Source organism: Odontesthes bonariensis, chromosome 21 (assembly GCF_027942865.1).
Source record: "Odontesthes bonariensis isolate fOdoBon6 chromosome 21, fOdoBon6.hap1, whole genome shotgun sequence".
Classification (NCBI taxonomy): Eukaryota; Metazoa; Chordata; class Actinopteri; order Atheriniformes; family Atherinopsidae; genus Odontesthes; species Odontesthes bonariensis.
Genome location: NC_134526.1, coordinates 21882468 through 21901306, shown reverse-complemented (window position 1 = coordinate 21901306; position 18839 = coordinate 21882468). Strand labels below are relative to the sequence as shown.

The 18839-nt window shown below is 43.3% G+C and overlaps 2 protein-coding genes across 3 annotated transcripts in view; both read right to left on the bottom strand.

Moving 5' to 3' along the window:
- llgl1 (LLGL scribble cell polarity complex component 1) overlaps positions 1 to 16281 on the bottom strand; it is a 30658-nt gene extending 14377 nt beyond the window's left edge. Inside the window, exons 1-6 of one of the 2 annotated variants that reach the window (XM_075454730.1) lie at positions 15926 to 16281; positions 13882 to 13979; positions 2876 to 2957; positions 2597 to 2757; positions 2287 to 2433; positions 132 to 294 (exon numbers count right to left, since the gene is read on the bottom strand). In XM_075454730.1, coding sequence (XP_075310845.1) covers positions 132 to 294; positions 2287 to 2433; positions 2597 to 2757; positions 2876 to 2957; positions 13882 to 13979; positions 15926 to 16006 — 732 coding nt within the window. In that variant the 5' untranslated portion in view covers positions 16007 to 16281. The remainder of the gene's footprint in view (positions 1 to 131; positions 295 to 2286; positions 2434 to 2596; positions 2758 to 2875; positions 2958 to 13881; positions 13980 to 15925) is intronic. The other variant, XM_075454729.1, reaches the window with a different exon arrangement.
- Positions 16282 to 16901: 620 nt separating this feature from the next.
- Positions 16902 to 18839, bottom strand: part of myo15aa (myosin XVAa) — a 46759-nt gene continuing 44821 nt past the window's right edge. Inside the window, exons 61-64 of the mRNA XM_075453932.1 lie at positions 18532 to 18665; positions 18072 to 18205; positions 17614 to 17754; positions 16902 to 17429 (exon numbers count right to left, since the gene is read on the bottom strand). Of these exons, the coding sequence (XP_075310047.1) occupies positions 17328 to 17429; positions 17614 to 17754; positions 18072 to 18205; positions 18532 to 18665 (511 nt within the window). The 3' untranslated portion in view covers positions 16902 to 17327. The remainder of the gene's footprint in view (positions 17430 to 17613; positions 17755 to 18071; positions 18206 to 18531; positions 18666 to 18839) is intronic.

Genomic DNA, 18839 nt, shown 5'->3' with positions numbered 1-18839 from the left:
ACACACACAACCATCAGACCAGGTCGTGTAGTTGAGTCATAAGTTATTTCACAATATCAAACTGATGACTAGACGGCAGGGGAGTGAGGAGTTTTTTTTAAACTTTTTTTACTTCACTCTAAATCAAGTACCTGCTTGCCCAGAAACAGCTGGTCAGCATGGCGGGTGTTAAGATCCCACAGGACCACCAGGCCTCGGCTGTAGCCAATCAGAATCTTCCCAGGCTGTTGAGGATGTTCCTGTAGAGACTCCACCGGTCCTAATGCTTTCCCACATCTGTAGTCATCTGGCAGGCTGGGAAATAAAAACAATCCTACACATCTCACATCTGTAGCTCTTTTCATAAAGGAACTGCTTGACTGTAATCCAGGAAGCTATCAATCACAATTACTTCCAGGTCAGTACAAGGTGATAACAGTCTAATGGTAGTTACCATAGAGATCAGAAACATCTGTGAGCACAGAGAGGTTCAGATCTTTACTTAAAGTAGCAACTATGCATTTTAATGTGTCCGAAGTTTCATATATGGGCCACATCTTGGTAAACTGGTGATGAAAACTAAGTGAAAGAGTGATTTTTAGAGGGAAGAGGGTCATTAGATTAGAAGAAAGTCCTGAAGGATTTAAGTATAAGGAGCACATTCAGCTTCACAGAAACATTATGGGAGGTGTCAAAGATATCTGTAGATGTAAAGTGCAGAAATATTGAACTGAACGGCAGAGCTTCGTGTTCTTTTGCATCAACTGCACCCCGAGGCGAAACTCCAAAAGTGTTGAAACTTGTATAATATAATCAACGCAGAGCACGGACCATCTGTACGAACAACAACTACACCACGGGCTGCTCTTCCAACAACAACAGTGAAGTCAACATTAAGGCTGGAGCTTGGGAGCTAGACATTCCTCTGAGGCAGCAGAGGAATGTAGAGCAGGACACACCCTCGAGATGTCGGAGGATTCCCTCGGCCAAGGACAGGGAAAACAGAGAGAGGAGATAGATAGAAGAAGAAGAAAGGGGAAGAAACAGCACAGAGGGAGAATAGAAACAGAGACAAATGAGGGGGGAGGAAAACAGAGCATCTAAATTTTCTGGACTCTTTGGTGGGTGAAGTAGAAACATCCCTCTGTCTCACACACAAAAACGTCAGTCTGGCTGCGGTGGAGTTCACGAAGGAAGATCCTCTCCGGAACCAAAGAGGCAGAAACATTCCCAACAAAGCATTCCATTGTCTCCATCTTTGTTCACAAGTATTTTTAGGGAATCCAGCATCCTGCTAGAGTCCCAGTGATGATCCTGTTTGCGTGTGCGTACGTGTGCGCACGTGTGTGTGTGTGTGTGTGTGTGTGTGTGTGTGTGTGTGGATTAACATGTGTATGTGTTCCTCTGCATGTGCACGTTGGATATTCAGCTGAAACACTTCCCCGACCGGAACACCGCGCTTTGGCAGCCGGCACAAAGCGTCACTGTCTAAAACCTCCCCTCCTTCACACACATACATACACACACACACACCTTATCAGGGCCTTCATTAAGCCTCGGCTCTAACCACTTTCCTAAACAAGCCTGGTTAATGAGGGACAGCTACAGCATCACATACAAAGAAACCAATTCTGATAGGAATAAAAACATGTATATTTGTCACACAGATTGGTTTCCTATCATCCAACGTTGGATATAGAAAGGGAGAAAGGGAGACTGTCAACAAAACTATCAAGTCAATACCAAAACTGAGCTACGATCAACAAACCCGGATCTTCGCCATCTCATTTGCAATTTGACCGATCGGACCAGAACCACCGCCATCTTATTCACACCTAGAAAACTTGCGTTATTTAGCACACTGTGACCACAGAGAATCTCATCTTTCTGTTTTCATACCAGTATGTGTCTTGCTCTCACAAAGCAAGAAGATATTTCACTGTGCTCATGGACCCAGAACCTGACCCGCCTGCTGCTGCGAGAGTCAACAAGGATACTCGTCTCTGCAGGTGTGTGTGTGTGTGTGTGTGTGTGTGTATATATGAGACCTGCTCAGCAGGACCAGACAGGAGGAAACTTGAGTGTCGAGAGTTTAACAGAAGGGATATTGTAAAGGAGGATGGAGAAGAGAACTCAGCCAAAGAGTTTAAAACTGATACAAACTAAATAAGATAAACAGTGATTCATCAGAATTTGAAATGCTGCCATAGAAAGAATATGATGCAAGATTTAAATGGGATCTTTTTAAATGTTATATTTATTGACTGATCCATATTTCGTGTGAAGTCATTCATGTGACCGCCTCACCTCTGCGTCACCTGATCCTGGAGCAGCGTCTGGTTCTCCTTCAGCAAAAGGCGGGGCAATTCCAGGAAGTACACGCCTCCTCCTTCTGTTCCCAAACATAGCAGGTCACATGACTTTAGCAAGAGGAGGACAGTCACATGGGTGGCACTGTGAGGAAAAATATAAAAGACAAAAAAAAGCGATGATGGCGCAAGTGTGAGATTTAATTTCCTTCAGCGAATTAGGCCTTCCGATTGAAATCAAAGAGAGTTAGAGAGTTAAAAGTTTTTAATTTTCCAAACAATAACACTGGTTCAATCATCTCGGATACCTGCAGCTCTCGATGCCAGGTCTTCCTGGAAGACTGTATTGGTCCACTTCTTGGAGAGAGACCACACCCTCTTTCTTAGCCCCTCCCACCTCTCTTGGAGGCCCAGCTACCAGTTCCCACAGATGAATCGTGTTGTCATCCAGCAGTGACAGAAGACGACCCTGAGAGCAAAACAGACACCACAGGTCCCACATTTTTTTACAACTGTCAGGATCCAGTTTTCCACTTAAGCTGCAGCAGGTGCTGTCGTTTTTACATTCAAGAGAAAAATGGCCTCACCTGACCGGGCAGGAAGTGGATCTGTGTGACAGCAGTGGTGTCTTTGTGTAGTCCCGTGAACTCCACACCAGGGGCCCCGTAGCTGGAAGGATCCGGTCAAGGAAATCCACAACTCAAACACGTGACTTTTTCAGAGTTTTAAAAGAATTCTCAAACTGAAGTCGATTTTAGGTACGAAAGAGACGCATTTGGGGGATTAAAATAGCCTTTTTTTCAGTAAGGAACACTAATATATTCACCAACAATAATGCACTTCATGAGCTACTTTAGGATGAAGTTCAAAATCCATCACAAAAGTTGGTCCATGAAGTAACTTTTTAACGCAACCAGAATTCTAATTAAGACCACCGATAGTTTGACTAAATCACAAATGTCCCATATCGGCTGCTGTAAAACAGACGCCGCTGTTCCTCTTTGATAATTCAAACATGTCAGTCAGAGGTGTCTCAGCCCTGCATCAGCGTGTGCGTACACATAAAGCCAGTGTCACAGGATCAGCTGAGTCATGGTAAGAGTGGAATTATTTGCGATGTTGGCTTGCTGCAACACACATAGCCCATTGTTTTGCCTTCATTACTTGCCAACTAAGAGCCGTATCAGCTGCGAAACAACTTTGACGTCCCCCCACCCTGCAAGGTGATTAGGGTTGGACTTAGCTGTGTCAAACAGCAGAGGTCATTTTATGCAGGTCCCAACATTATGGATATACAAAGCAAACAAAGCTAGCAGATAACACATGACATTTAGTAAAACAATACCTATTTGTTGTAATGGTTACATCCACCTCACTCATTGGTCTATTAGGGCTGAACGATATATCGTTATCGTATCAATATCTAGATATGAACATTCAAGATATTAATATCGCAAATTCAACGATATCAGCTCAGGCAGTTGCAAACATAACATAACACACACACTACATTCACAGCGGGGAAATTAAAAAGAGAAGCATGAGTGCGGCAGATAAGGCCGGTGCAGAATCTGCGCATTCGACGGATTTAGTCAAAAAATAAGCAATTCTCCATTATTTGGAGGTATTTTGGATTCAGAAAAGAGGATGTGAACCAGAGCGAGGGGTTGTGCAGGTCGTGCTTGGCAAAAAAATGCGACGAGGTAAGGCAGCACAACAAACATGTTCCACCACCTGAAACAACACCACCGCTGCATGAAGAGTGTATTGCAATGAGAGAAACGGCCGAGACTTCTCAGTCTTCCAAAGTGAAGCCCAAGCAAAGTTTGATTACTGATGCGTTCAGTAGCGTTACGCCATATGAGTCGACGTCCACCAGGCACAAAGACATTACAGATGCTATAACATACCACATTGCAAAAGACATGGTGCCCGTGTACACGTTCACTAAAGAGGGCTTTCAGAAAATGGTTCGGATGCTGGACAAACGTTACAAGATACCATCCCGAATATATTTTAATCAAGTGGCCATTCCAAAAATCTATAACGAATGTAAAATGAATGTTGAATCCGAGCTCCGTGAAATTGAACATTTTGCCACAACCACGGACCTGTGGTCGAGCCAGACGACTGAACCTTACATCAGTTTAACGGTCCATTTTATAACAGCAAACTCAAGATCCGATGTCTGCAGACGTCCTTCTTTTGTATTATGTTTTTTATTTTTCAGAAAAATGCTTAGTTTTCTTACTGAACCCATAGTCATATCGTATAGATATCAAGATATCTGGCATGAATATTGAGACATGAAATGTTGTCCATATCGTTCAGCCCTAACGTCTATTTTGTAACCTATTATCATAATATAGATTCAGCAGTAACACCTAAGTACTTAAGTGTAAATGCTCTAACTTTACACGTATAGCATAACACCTAAAAAAACAAACAAAAAAAACATATATATATATAAAATGAATAAATAAAAAAAATTGGTACACATTACTCCAAGAGACTGTCTTGGACTTGGGTGAAACTAATAAATGGCATAGAGTTGACTGATTGTTAAGAGTTTACACCCTTTTAATGACACCATCTCGGCTCGGCGCTCCCCCGTTTTCGGTTGTGGATGTGGTAAATTAAATGACCAATTTTGTATACAAAAGTCTAAAGATGAAACCCATCTATTTTTTCCCCCCATATTCCCGACTTCATTTCCAAAGCAATTAAATCGCTCAATACGTCCTATGATGTACTAGTACACTAGTACTGTACTACAGCTTGGTTAAGACGTCCCAATCTAAGTGCAAACATTTTTGTGCAGACGTTCGTGGGCTCATACAAGTTTAATGAATATCACTGTTGTCTGATATCCCAGGACAGTTTAAAGGCCCAAAATGTATAACCCAGATTGTAAAGTGCCGTCAGATTATGTAAACAGCATGATTAAACATTAACAAGACACCACAAAAGGACACAGGCATGCAGACTCTTTGTTTTAAATAGAAACTAAATAAAATGAAACTGGGTGGACAGAGTGTTAGACATCTGAGCTGTAAACTAGAAGACACATACTGTTTAGATGTAATAGTAGAGAGAGAAATTAAAGCTCTATAACAAAGCTCATAGCAATTACCAGCACCAGATGACGCAGATTGCCCAGAACTACCACAGTGTACATGTTGCAAGTGTGTAATCAACATCAGTCCTCACACTGTTCCCTTTGTTAGCTCGGTAAATGAAGCAGAGTTGAAATAAAGACTACTCTCAACAACTGTGATGCCATGTACGCAACTCTGCTAAAGTGGGCTAACTTGTGTTGAGTTAACACACATCCACAGGAAAGCTACACACTTATACATGCGTGTGTGAGAAGCACTGACACACTGCTTATATAAGCCTGTAGGAATAAGGATTAAAAATGCAGAAAAACAAAGAGGACACCTGGGGAGTTCTCATGCTTGTGCTATATACTGAGCTGCTTTGTAGCAATCCATCATTTCCGTTACGATATATTTTGCATTTTATTCAAGTATTTGTCCATACTTTCCATGGTTATCGCCATTTTAACATCCATTTTCCTATTTTTCATCCACTTAACCATACATTTTTTAGACATGACAGACATTTACTAAAATCACCATCCCCCACTGTTCTCATCTTCACTTTCCACTATTTTTTTTTTTAAACTCTCAAATCGGAGAAAAAGAGGGGCCCACAAGGGTCTAGCATCTCCTTGCCCAACTCCTCTTCTCCCTCTACCTTTTCCAACTCCTCTCTTCCATGGTTGTGAGGAGGTGGAGGGGTGTTCCACCCTCTCCTTTCATCTCCCAATTTAAATCCCTCCTGATTCACCCCCTCCCTGCGCTGATCCCCTGGAGGCCAAGCTGAGTGTTATACTGGCATTCCTGAGTGTTGTCACTTCCTGTCCCTAAGTTTTATTCACTCAAATAACACATGCCACAGCTGGAAGTTGAGGTGTGAGAGGAACGTTCGTTTATGGGCCATGGAGCGCCGGCCCAATGAGAGGCGGGGAAACAAAGCTTTGAACTGAATTAAGCAAATTACGATCGAGTCGCAACTTTCTACAACTTCAGAGGAATATTTCCACATTTTGAGAAATATTATTTAAATGCTTTGTTTTAGCAAACGAAACAGAAGGAAGCTATAGATCTTGGCTTTGCACTCTAAGCAAGCATATTCATTTTTATTGAGGATGGCATTATTGAACAAAGAGTAGAACGAATGGTTGCGTTGCAAGAATAATGCAACTTGCAGAATGGCGAGACAACTCTGCAGCAAACATCAGAAAGCTGGGAGTGAGTACAGAGACTGGCGAACAAAAGAATTAACATTGCTTCAAAGGTGAACACAAGAAACCTGAAAATCACAGCTGTGTAATGAAGATCAGAGGCACTGAAAACAGACGGGCAGCTGTGGTTTGTGTGTATATCCCAGCTATGTAATGATGGCCACAGCTCATTCATCACACACACACACACTAGAGTCCCCACACATCTAGGCTGGCTAAAAAAGCTGTCGGCGCACGGAGCGAAAACGACCACTAATGACTATTTAGGCCTGTGTCAGAGCCTTGACTTTTAACCGGCCTGTTGGACCTCTGACTTTAACCAGGCCAGAGCTTCTCCAATTTCAAGCCGTGTCATTCCACACAGCCCCACATAAAAAAGATCCGACGGTGAGGAGAACAATTGTAAAGTCAAAGAGTTTTTAATGCCATTGACAGAAACCTAAAAACTCTGCTGTAGCCATGGCGTGTCAGAGAACAGCTGGTAGCGGGATTCCCAGTGATGATGATGTCATCACCTCCTCACAAGGGACGGCTGTAGATTTAGGTCCATGTTGCTCTAATACTTATTTAATGAATTAATCATGAATTAAGCCTCCCTCCCCCTCATTGGTTTGTATTTCAGGTCATCAGTAGTTAAGGGATGATAATGAGTGTATAATCATGTCACTCTCACCAGATGAACATACTGCCTTTAGAATGCATTGACAGCAAAGCCAAATTACTTTCTAAAGTTGTGTAAAACTTGTTAAAGATGATACATAAAGGGATCTGGAAAAAAAAAAGGAATCAGCATGGCTTACTTAACCAGTCTGCTATTCAACAGGCTGCTCGGAGATTTAACAGTGCTGATCTGCATGTTCTGTGTGTGACGTGGAAAGAATTGCAGCGCAGCTCACAAGAGGACCCTGAAACGCACACAATGGGGGCCTACAGTAACTCATATTCACTGAATCACCGTCTCTTCCTCTCACATACAAACACGCACACACTCACAAGTGCAATTGCCCGGTGATGCAGAGAGAGAGCGTTAGCGAGGATAAAGCGATTTCACGGTCTGAATACAGACAAACAGAAGGCATTGTCCTCCATTCGGACACGCAGCCAACACACCCTCAAACAAACGCAGAAATGCAACAGAAGATTGGGCAGGACAGGAAGGAAGAACGGGCACTGGACCTTAGAGTGAACGTACAAGTTGACCACACAGAAATGCAGTTTAGGCTTTTTTTTTTTTTTTTTTTTTTTTTTTTAAAAAGTCTACATCTTTTAAAAAAATATATATATAAAAAAAAAAAATACACTTTTGAATAAGAATCAGAACCAGATATCAAGAAAGTTAAACTGGTTTGGTCACAGTCGTCCCCCCCCCCCCCGCCCCGAAACACAACACAGTGACAAACTCTTCAGATCTTTGGAAAAAAAAAGGCAATCAAACAAGACAAGCCAAACAACTCCACCCACCCACTAGAGAAACAATCCCACCTCATTTGCATCCTATCCCTCAGATTTAGAGCCTCTCCACCTCCCTCCAACCCACACTCTGCTCTGCAACACCAACGCAGGCAAAAATGAGGAAGAACACAACACATAACACTACATAAATAGAATGAGATTCATCAAAAAACACTCCCAACCGCAATGACTCTGGTAAATGTAACACCACTGACTGGGAAAAATGAGCAACACCGAGTCATTTCCGACTGCCTGTCACGCACAGGAATATAAGCCTAACATTGGTACCAACTGATATAACTGGCCCACTGGCAGATGGGATCGCATCGACTGATGGTTGATATCTATCTGATGTGTCCTGACATTTTCTCAGTAGTGACACCTGTTTCGGAGGAAGATTACAGCGAGAACTGCGCACCTCATGCACAGGTACAAAGAGCTAAAGCTCCGAGCAAATGGCACGATTCGCCTGCTCAATGACCGACGAGGCGAGCATGATAGCTTCACTTCACTGCAGTCCAACTGATTTGTAAAGTTGTTAGTTTGAATAAGCCTTTGACAACATGCAACAGATTTTACCTTTATAGGCATTTTCTTTGCAGTGAAGCGGCCACAGGCATGATTGATTGTCTGTACGTTTGGAATTCCAACACGTTATTTGGAAAATCGCCAATTAACCAACGTGATAAAACTCCCATTACGGTCCTCATTTTCTTTTCCCTTCCTCCCTCTATAACTCGGTCACCTATCTCTATTCTTTCAACCCTGCTTCAAGACAACTTTGATTTGTCAGTTCAGATAAATGTTTACTTTTTCATGCCTCAACTCCTCCATTCATGAGCCCATCCACTGGGTCCAACTCGGTGAGACCGCAAACCCCTTTATCCCGACACACAGACCCTTCCAACCAGTTGCCAAGTGCGTGTGCGTGTGTCCATTCATCTACGAGGGTGTGGGGGTTAGGAGGCCAGCACAGACCAAATACAGCAACGATGAGCGTGAGCGGTGAATGAGAATAGGAAAGAGAGTCTAAGGGAAATGAGGGGTTTAAAGGTCCTGCCAGTCTTCAGGAATATCAATGAGGGGTGTGTTATAGAGAGGAGGTCGAGTGACAGAAACATTAAACTAAAACAACCAAAGAATGATACAAGCTAATAAAGAAAAATTTTATATGACAAAGTGAGCAACATGAGTGAGGGGAGGGTGAACTCTGCACCACATTCAGTATGTCCACATAGTAAACTGGTCAAAGTTGAGATGATTGGACAAATCTGTTGGGCTTTCAGAGGAATCGGTCGACTTTGCGTTAAATGTCACACAGCCAAATCCTAGAGGGACCGACATCGATAAGCTGGCTGTTTTTTTTTTTTTTTAAATATCTGCTTTCTGGTAATAACTTTAGTCAATTTTTGAACAGTTGGACCATATTTTAGAATAACAATTTAAACTGCGCCATTAAGGTTACTGTGCAAAGCATTTACACAAGATATATATAAAATACCAAGAACTATGCGTTTGTTAAAGAATCAGCTCAAAACAAGAACAGTTTCATTTATGCTACTTTAAAATGAGCGATTTACATTTAGAAAAGCTGATCTGAAAGGGGAAAGTGAGGCAAGGGATATTCAGTTGGTTTCAGTCTGCAACTTTGCCACAAGATGGCACTAAATACACACCACCATACTCATGTATTGCATTAGGTTTAGGCTAATCTGACTCGCTACATATCAAAAGCTGAAAACTGTTGAAGGCCTATGGGTCCTCATAAGGAGTTTAAACACTTCTACGGTCCTTCACACTATGCTAAAACAGATGAACCTGGGTTAATGTGAGAAAAAACTAAGACACTGGATAGAAGATTTTAATTTCTTTCCAATCACCATTAATCTGCTGCTTGACACATTGTTTGAAAGCACACATTGCTCTACAAGTTCCAAATTCAATACACTTTGACATAAGCAATATGTAGGGATGCACCACTACCGATACTGGTACCGGGCCGATACTACTGTAATATACTCATACTCGTTAAAGTGAACCGATACCATGAACCGATACCAATTTATTGCATGAATACCGCGATCAGAGGGTGGCTTGTCATTTTTGTTGTATTATTTTTAGATTGTCGGCTCGGTGAGATGTCGAGCTAATCAGGAACAGCGTGGTTAGGTTAATGAGACCGAAACCCGTCTTCCAATTCATTGCATTTGTTTTGTGGTAGAAGTATCGGCATCAGTACTCGGTATCGGCAAGTATTCACATCCAAGTATCGGTATTGTATCGTTTTGAAAAAAAGTGGTATCAGTGCATCCCTAGCAAAATGTGCAGACCACAGTAAAACCGGTTAGATTATTGAAAAAAAAAAAAAAAACGAGAGGATTTTTAAACATAAATACAACAAGTTAAAGGGCAATGCATTCTATATATTCAATCATTTAGAGCACAACAGTGGGATAATGACATGTGTGTGAACAACAGGATGTCAGACAGACAGAGAGAGCTGTCAGCTGGATTACACTGAAAAACACCCAGATCAAAGCTCTGCTGCAGGTGTCCTCTGACTGCTGGATGGCCGATACTGAAGCTCGGTCGCTAGTTTCCTGTGTGATTCAGCAAGAACTGGATTATCCAGATAAAAATCATGGCGCATTGGAAATACTTTAAAATTATAGGCAGCATTTTCAGACATTTTCACGGATGCGTCTTTAACACCAAACTGGTGTCTGATGTGCTGAGCCGCAGAGTTTTGAAATCCTCCAGGCTGCGAGCACTTCTCGTCCCGGGCAACTGCACTGGTCGTCTTGGAAACCATTTCAAAAGCTCCCTTTATTAAGACTAGACTCAGCAACAAAGCTCTTACTCACCCAATCTACACAGGCATCCACGCACGCACACACTCACACAGGGAGGTTAACCCAGGGCAGTGCAACATGCATTCCAGGACAGGAGACAGACTCCTCAAGATCTCCCCTCCACCCCCACACACGATTTCTGTCCACACACACACACACACACACACACACACACACGAAGAACAAAACAAAACCAACACCACATTGTCCCCTTCCCTCTGCTGAGCCCCAGTCTGTGGTCGAAGCAGAAACTCTCAGAGTGTAATATGACTCTGCCTTTATAAACACGCTGAGAAGGAGAGAAGGAGAAAAGGAAAGAGCGAGCGAGCGAGAAACTTGAACAAGACGCTGAAAGAGAACACATGTGAACAAGAGGAGAGGAGGGGATGTTCTCAATGCCAAGATGGAGAACTGAAGTTCACACTAAACAAGTACCGCAGATTTTGCAACTTTCCACTCCTACTTCGTAACAGAGTCAATAAAGTTTTCTGGTCCGATTATTCAATACACTCCACAGACTGCTCAGACATCAGCAGGGTAGAACCGAACCGCACATCTGGCACTGAAAGGATGGAAGTGTGGACTGCACTAGTAGATATGCTGGCAATCACATTCAGGGTCAAAGCAAAGTCAGATTATCGAGGTGTCGACAAAAAACACACACGCACGCAAAAAAGAGACTTTTCAACTGAAACCGAATATCAACGTTTGTCATATATTGTTTCAAACAAGTCCAAAACCCAAAAAAAAGAAAACCAATCAAGCTTTAAGGGGCAAATTGTAGGAAATGGTCACATTTGACAATCTGAACCATCATTTCTCATCAATGAAATCTGTGTAATCTTCTTCTTTAACCTTTGAGCAGCTTGTGTTTACCTCCAGACCATTTTGGAGCTCCTGAGAAGTAGGTTGGGTATGACAGCTCGAACAATTAAAACAACAAACACGCGTGGACAGATAATTCTATCTGCAGCTGTGGACATATCACATATCACATATCTGCAGTTTTCTCTTTACCTGAAAGGTCTCTAAACATTAAGGCTCTGCAACCAGCCATTGTCCGTGTCCGAGAATACGGATACAACTTCTAAATAAATTAACATTCTTGCTAAATGCTTTTTCCAATTCCAACAGCAGCTTAGACCTTGCAGGCTGACAAGTGAGTTTTGCGGTGTACAACAAGAATTTATAGTACGTGTAGCAGAGTTATTTCCCCTCCCCATCGCTCTCTTTCGCACTCCCTTGTCTTCGCTGCCTCTGTTTATCTCCCATCTCTTCCCGCCTTCACTTCTCCCTCTATCCATCTCTCTCTGGGGTGCAACCGCCTGGTACCGCCAGTCTCCGTCTCTCCGTCTCTTAAAGCCACATCTCAAAGAGTTTATTCTCCGGCCTCGTGCATCTGCGGCCTGCACCCTCCTTTCACACGCAGGATTAATCTGTACATACTGACCACATATCAATACACAGTCGCCATGCACGCAAACTTGGGTCCGAACTGGCATGTTTGTGGTGATAAATCGCATTACCCGCTCTCTGCTGCAGGTCATGCAGTGGCACATGAAACGCACGATACAAACGTGACACACATGAGCGGACCAGTGCCGGGCGAACACCTTTAACACGTATTCATTTGTCTGAGGACGTGCTAAGCTCACTTGTTTAAATCAGTGAGCAGAAAGTCTGAGCAAATCCGCCCAAAACAACACAGAGCGGCTGGCGTTAGTTGGGTTGGCCGCCGCATAGATGGAAGACATCAACAAATCACAGAGCTGCCTCGCGCGGACAACGCATGAGCCTCAGAGTTGCTGGAATTTCTGACACAACTGACGCTCTGAGCCAAATTATAGTTTTGTTGCAATATATCTCCCGGGCCAAACCAGACACTCATTTCTATTACAGCTTCCCTCCGTGTTCTAACTGAATCCAGCACGGCTTCTGCCAGAGTTGGAGGTGAAGATTCCTGCTGACCGCACACCGAGAAATGCATTTATGGTATTCTGAGCCTCCGAGGAGAAACATCATCCACTTAGCAGCGTTTAAATTATGCTGTAATGGTGTTTGTTTTTCAGTTTACTGGCACGGGCAAAGAGTAATGAAACCGTGTCACTGATAGTAAACAAAACTCCATTTTTATCATATTTTCTAACCCACTTGCACTGCAATCGAGTTCAAACTGAATGTCAGAAAGGTTTTTAAAAGGGCAGTCTGGGTGATCTCAGACATTTGGCTGGTGCGGCAAAAACCTTTCTGTACACTAGAGGACTAACTAGCTCTGAAAGGAAAATCCAGAAAAAATTAAACTAACTGCTCAACAATGTCTGGTTTGGTAGGGAGTGATGGGACAGTCCTCTTCACTTCATCTCAGTGGTGAACACAGTGCAACATCCCACAGAGACTTGAGAGCACACGCAGCGGCTCAACGCTCAGCCGGATTCGTATTATATAAACAGCTCCTCTGCAATCACAACTGATCAGGATTTCCTTGATGCTCACAGAACAGTTAGAGTGGCGTCAACAGCACTGCCACAAACACAAATACAAAAACTAAACTTACTTCTTTTTTTTTTTTTTTTTAAAAGAGAGAAATGCTCCCATCCTACAACCCGCACAGCACACATAACACTTGGCCGAACAACACCAACTCAAAAGTGTGACGGATGTACGAAAACACAGCAAAACTGCTGCAGAAGACGGCGCTGGAGCTGCATTGCAGAGTTGATGTAAAGATAACAGAGGGGCTCTTCAAAAGATGCAAACTGACAGCAGAGGAAGGAAAACGGTTTCTTTGCTGGGTTTTTTTCTCGCTGCAGAGAATACGCCTTAAAAATACAGTTTGTTCAATATAAACATCTAATTTCTAATGCTAGTACTCCCGGTCTGTGGGTCTTGGGTATTTGAATGATTCCTAACCAGCTGATGCGGATGCCACCCCTGAAACAAATTCTATTCGATACGGAAGCTCACCGGTAATGAAGGATACATTTTAATGGCTCCTGACTTTGTGCCGATGGCCATCAGCTGCAGCTTGGGGTCAAAGGCCAGAGCACTGGGCTGATGAGGGAAACCATGCTCCACAGTCTGTGAGAAAGAGGGCAGAGATCAGGAGCGGGAAAGATAAAACAGTGAGGAGATGAACAGAAAAAAACACAAGAAATGAGACCAACTGAAACATCCGATTCGTGTCACAGGTATGCTTCACTGTCTGCGAGCGTGCGGGCCTGCTTCGGCCTGTCAGACGGTGCAGTCAGCGAGGCGTCTAAAAGGGAGGACTCCCTAAATAAAGTTAAAGGAGCGTTCTTAAAAAGCGCTGAAAAGCAGCAACACCGCTTTATTACAATGCTTTGCGGGCCTTGTTAAATGGGATTAACATAAATTCACAGCTTTTTCCTCCCGCCCATGTCAGGAGATGGCAGGCAGCCGGGAAAAGTATCCACAGAAACCACGCAGAGGGGCACGTAAAACTGGTTTAAAACACAACGACCAGTCTCTGACCCAAAACTGCCGACTGGATGTTCAGCTTGGAGCTCAGACATGAGATAAAACATCAACTCTTTCTCTCTATAAAAGTGCCAGCGTGGTTACACACACACATCAAAGTAAGCCTCCTGTGGACAGACCACCCCTGTGACAGTTGCGGCAGCTGGTGCTAAACAGTTATTTTTTTTTTGTTTGTTTTTTTTGTAAAGTGTGTGTGCGCGTGTGTTGTTTCAGCAGAACAAACACTTGAGGGACTTTAGACACAGGTTTGTGCAAGGTTCACACTTCCCAAGAACTGGTTCAAAGTTCCGTTCACCCAGGTTAAAACCGAACAAGTCCATGTTCACAGTTCATCGCTCCAAATTCTGACCCAAGTTAACAGTCCCACAATCAACTGATTTGCTTTCATTTCTCACTTTTTTTTTTCCCCCCTGTGACCTCCTCCGTATTCTCCTCTTTAAACAGTACACGGTGTTATGGAGAGCTGGGACACGGGCCGCACGGCCATCTGAGCGGATACACGCACAGCTCTGCATTTAATCAAGTAAATGTCACGTCGTCCACTGTACTTGATAAACGGAGTCTTTCGACATCAGATGTTTGGACAGCCCCGCTATCTGGAACACTCTGAGTGACAGTGTGGAGGCAGCAGCCTCAACCAACACGAGTTCAAGGCCACAGCACGGGAAAACCGGTCTATCTGTACAGGAGTATGGTACAAGGACCATGTTGGTTAATCCAAAAGATTGCAACAGAAATGCCTAATATCAATACACCCCCCTTGCTGCAACCTACTTTTAAGGCCAACAGTGGTGAAGGTGAGAACATGCAGCTTCCTGAAAGTGGATCTGAAATGCGTTTAGGCCAGGAGCTCTAAATATATGGTACAGTAACAAAGGCACAAGAAGCTTTCCCACAAACTGGTTCACATCCATGTAGATGTAGAGTTGAGGAGAATGAAACCTGACACTCCCAGAAAAACTTAAACAAGATTTTGTCTGTAAACATGCAGAGCTGTGGCAGCCCCCTGAGAAAAGAAGCTGTCACCCTCGTCATCAAAGCATGAAATATGGGTCAATAATTAGTCACAGGGGGCTCAAACTGCTGCAGTGGTCAGCATTTTAATTTAATACTATCTGAAATCGTATAATCCCCAATCACTGACTTATGGGCGGTTAATTAAAGTTACATTGATCCAAGAACGAGTTGGGTTTTTTTTATGTTGTTCATTGTTTTTCGGTTGTTCACTTTGTTTGCAGGCCTGTGAACACGCCGTGAGAGCCTCCGAACACCCCCCCCCCCCCCAGACACTCATCGACAAAGCGCCCCGCACTTAAGCCCATCATCAGTAAGCGGCACTTCGCAGCTAATTTGTCTCTCAGACCAGGGCAGAAACTGTAACACAGACGAGCAGCCAGGTTTACTGCTGCAGGGTGCTCCACTTCAAAACCCGCTCCCGTTTCTAGAAACACTCCTTTAGTTTTTTTGAGGAGGGGGGGGTGAGCAGCAGAACGGGAGGAAACCACGTCTGCCCCCCGTTACTTTACCTTGTTGAAGGCGAAGAGCTCCTGTTTTATTTTCTCTCTCTGCGGGTCGGTGCCCTGCCGACGAAACCTAAACTTCATCATCTTCAAGCCGGGTAGAGGGTGCAGGAGCTGGTGGGACGGAGAGGAAAGAGCGGAGATAACGAGCCGGAGTTATCGGCGGCAGGGGAGGGCGGCTTGGCGCTGGTGGACGATGCTAAGCTAGCTAACAGACTAGCCCATGCAGGCTGAAAGCGGGGCTACAGCTGTAGCTGCTGCGGCGACGACTCTCCTCTTTCCTCTCTCTTCTGGTGCTGTTTAGGTCGTGGTGGATTTGACCACAGCCCCCTCCTCTTCCCGGTTCACACGAACCCCGTTAATTTTAACCAATGAGGGCGATGAAATCTGCGAGAAACCACCCAGAAACGCCCACCCAACGGAGCACTTCAGAGGCGCGCTTGTTTTGTGACGCCAGTACACGCCGAGTGCACGAGCGTGCAACAGATATCAGTTAACGACGAAAACCGGTATGTGATTAACAAAAAATTAAACAGCCACAAAGAAAATGGCCAAACAAAGCTTAACAAAACTTGACAAGTTCACCTGAAACTGTTGAATTATTCCTACACTTTATTCCGTCGTATTATTTTTCCTGCTTAGTTGATACGTGCACACGCTGTGCACGTGGAAAACTGTAGCCACCTCGGCTAATTAATCCTAATTATCTATTATTGTCCTCTTTGGGTAATTTTAAATATCTGTGGAGAAATTGAAAGATTGAAGTTAATGTCAATGTCATTTTTTTTCGATGTCATTGAAGGAATAATTAAAAGATGAACTCAGTAAATGTAAATAATTGGGTTTTTATGAATTCCAGTTTCTGCACCGATTATCATATTTAGTGCATTTGGAATTAGTTGTCATAATTTTTTTTTTACTATTCATTTATGTGAAATAACATAACTCATGCAACTTTCATAACAGGGAAAAGTACAAACTTTAATGTACAGCATTATTTACAAGCTTTACATTTGTACAAACTATTTACATGATGTGCATTGTATTTATAAACATTTACTTAGTGCAAACTCTTGAGTCATGTGGACGACAACTTTATATGTGCCAAAACTTGCTTCCTTAAATGTGTTTCCTGTAACAATTGTAGTCATGCACCATACCCTGCCTTCATTTCCCCTGTAATTGCCTCACTGAGACAATGAACGATGGATTTAAAACAAAAAAAAAGGATTGATAATGAAAAGAATTTCCCAAATTAGATGCGTTTAACATCATCATCATAAATGTGTTACTTCTCGTGAGGGTGCCTTTACATATCAAACATTTTACATAAAAAATAGAGGTAGGTACAGTACATTTATAAGGCATCCAGCTGTTATCTCTGTGTGTCTCCATCAGCATGTCCGTGCTATAGCAGGGTGATTTCGCTCGGTGGCAAGGTGAGTCTCTTTTCTCTGAGCGACAACATGTTCTCCATGTGCATGGCAACGACTCGACACAGCTCCAGGCCCTGGAAAACACACAGACAGAGACACAAACATTGAACAGCATGGCTCTGAAGATAAAGCGTTCAAGCGAAACACGCCAACAGCGTATAAACACACAAACTTTGGTCATGGTAGCAAAGTGCACTTAATTCAAATCTTTCTTTTTTTTTTGTTTTTAGTCTTTTGCACACAAACATATTCACACACCTGCTCCAGCTGTAGCTGTGTGATGCGCTGGTTGAGCAGGTCTCCTATCATGATCTCCACATAGGGGTAACTGGAGCCTGAAGTTGGTCTCTGAGTGCGAGTAGACTGGACCTCCTTCAGGGGGAAACGTACCATGGTCTCCTGCTCACAAACACATATGCACAGATAAGATGAACATGCTCCCAAACAAGAATCAAATCAACACAAATACAAACAGGAGACAATAAAGCACATTACCACTGAATGGATGTGGACTGACAGCAAACATTTAACCAGCAGAGGGGGCCAAACTCCTTATTTAGAAGTAACTGATAAAAAGAATGATCTCTTAAATGGAAACAGATCAGTGTCAGCACAGCTGGCTTCCAGCAACCACACTTTGCCAGTTGGAACCTAAAGCGAGCAGAGCCTGGTGCTTGTGTGCACATGCGGCTGTGAGATGTAAGCCTGTGACCTACGTGAGTGTCCTTGTTAAGAAAGTGCAACCCATTCAGATTAACAGCCAGGATGCACGGGGCGTGGACGGAGGCAGAGCTGGAACTCTGGATGTAAAAGAAGGAGGAGCCGAACATGGAGAAGGCACTGACCAGCCCTAGAAAAAAACAAAGAGAGAAAAAAAAGAAGGTATATAAGGTACATAAGCTAACAATGTCAAGCTTTTTAAAATAATGCTCCATGAAGGAATAATTTGGTGCATTTTACATTTGCACTCACTTTTATATTTTACATTACATTTTTTTGTCAGTCAGCTGTCTAAGACGTATCTGCTTGAATAATTCAACACCTCTATATTTGAGGAAGAACATGCGAGCAGCTACTCTGGCTGAAAAACCGATGAATGCGTAATGTAACGCTACACACGCCTAACGATGTTGTTTTTATAGGCACGCACACATTGAAAAAGTGCTGATTCCTTACCAAGGAACTGCGCACGGGCCTGGTGCGGGTTTAATGGCTGAATCTGCTGCATGTGCTGAGTTGCCATATTCAGCCACGTCTGTGAACCCTGTTTGCTGTAAAACTGGGGGGGGACACACTCCTGCACCTCGCGGCTGAACAAACACACACACACACACACACACATAACAACAAGCCTTAATTAACTCAAGGAAGTAGCTATATACCACCCCAAATTAGAAAAGTAGGGCCGGTATGGAAAGGGACTTTTTTCTTCAAAGTAAATTTAAGAATCACTGCATTTTTTTCCCTACTTTTTCTAATGAGGG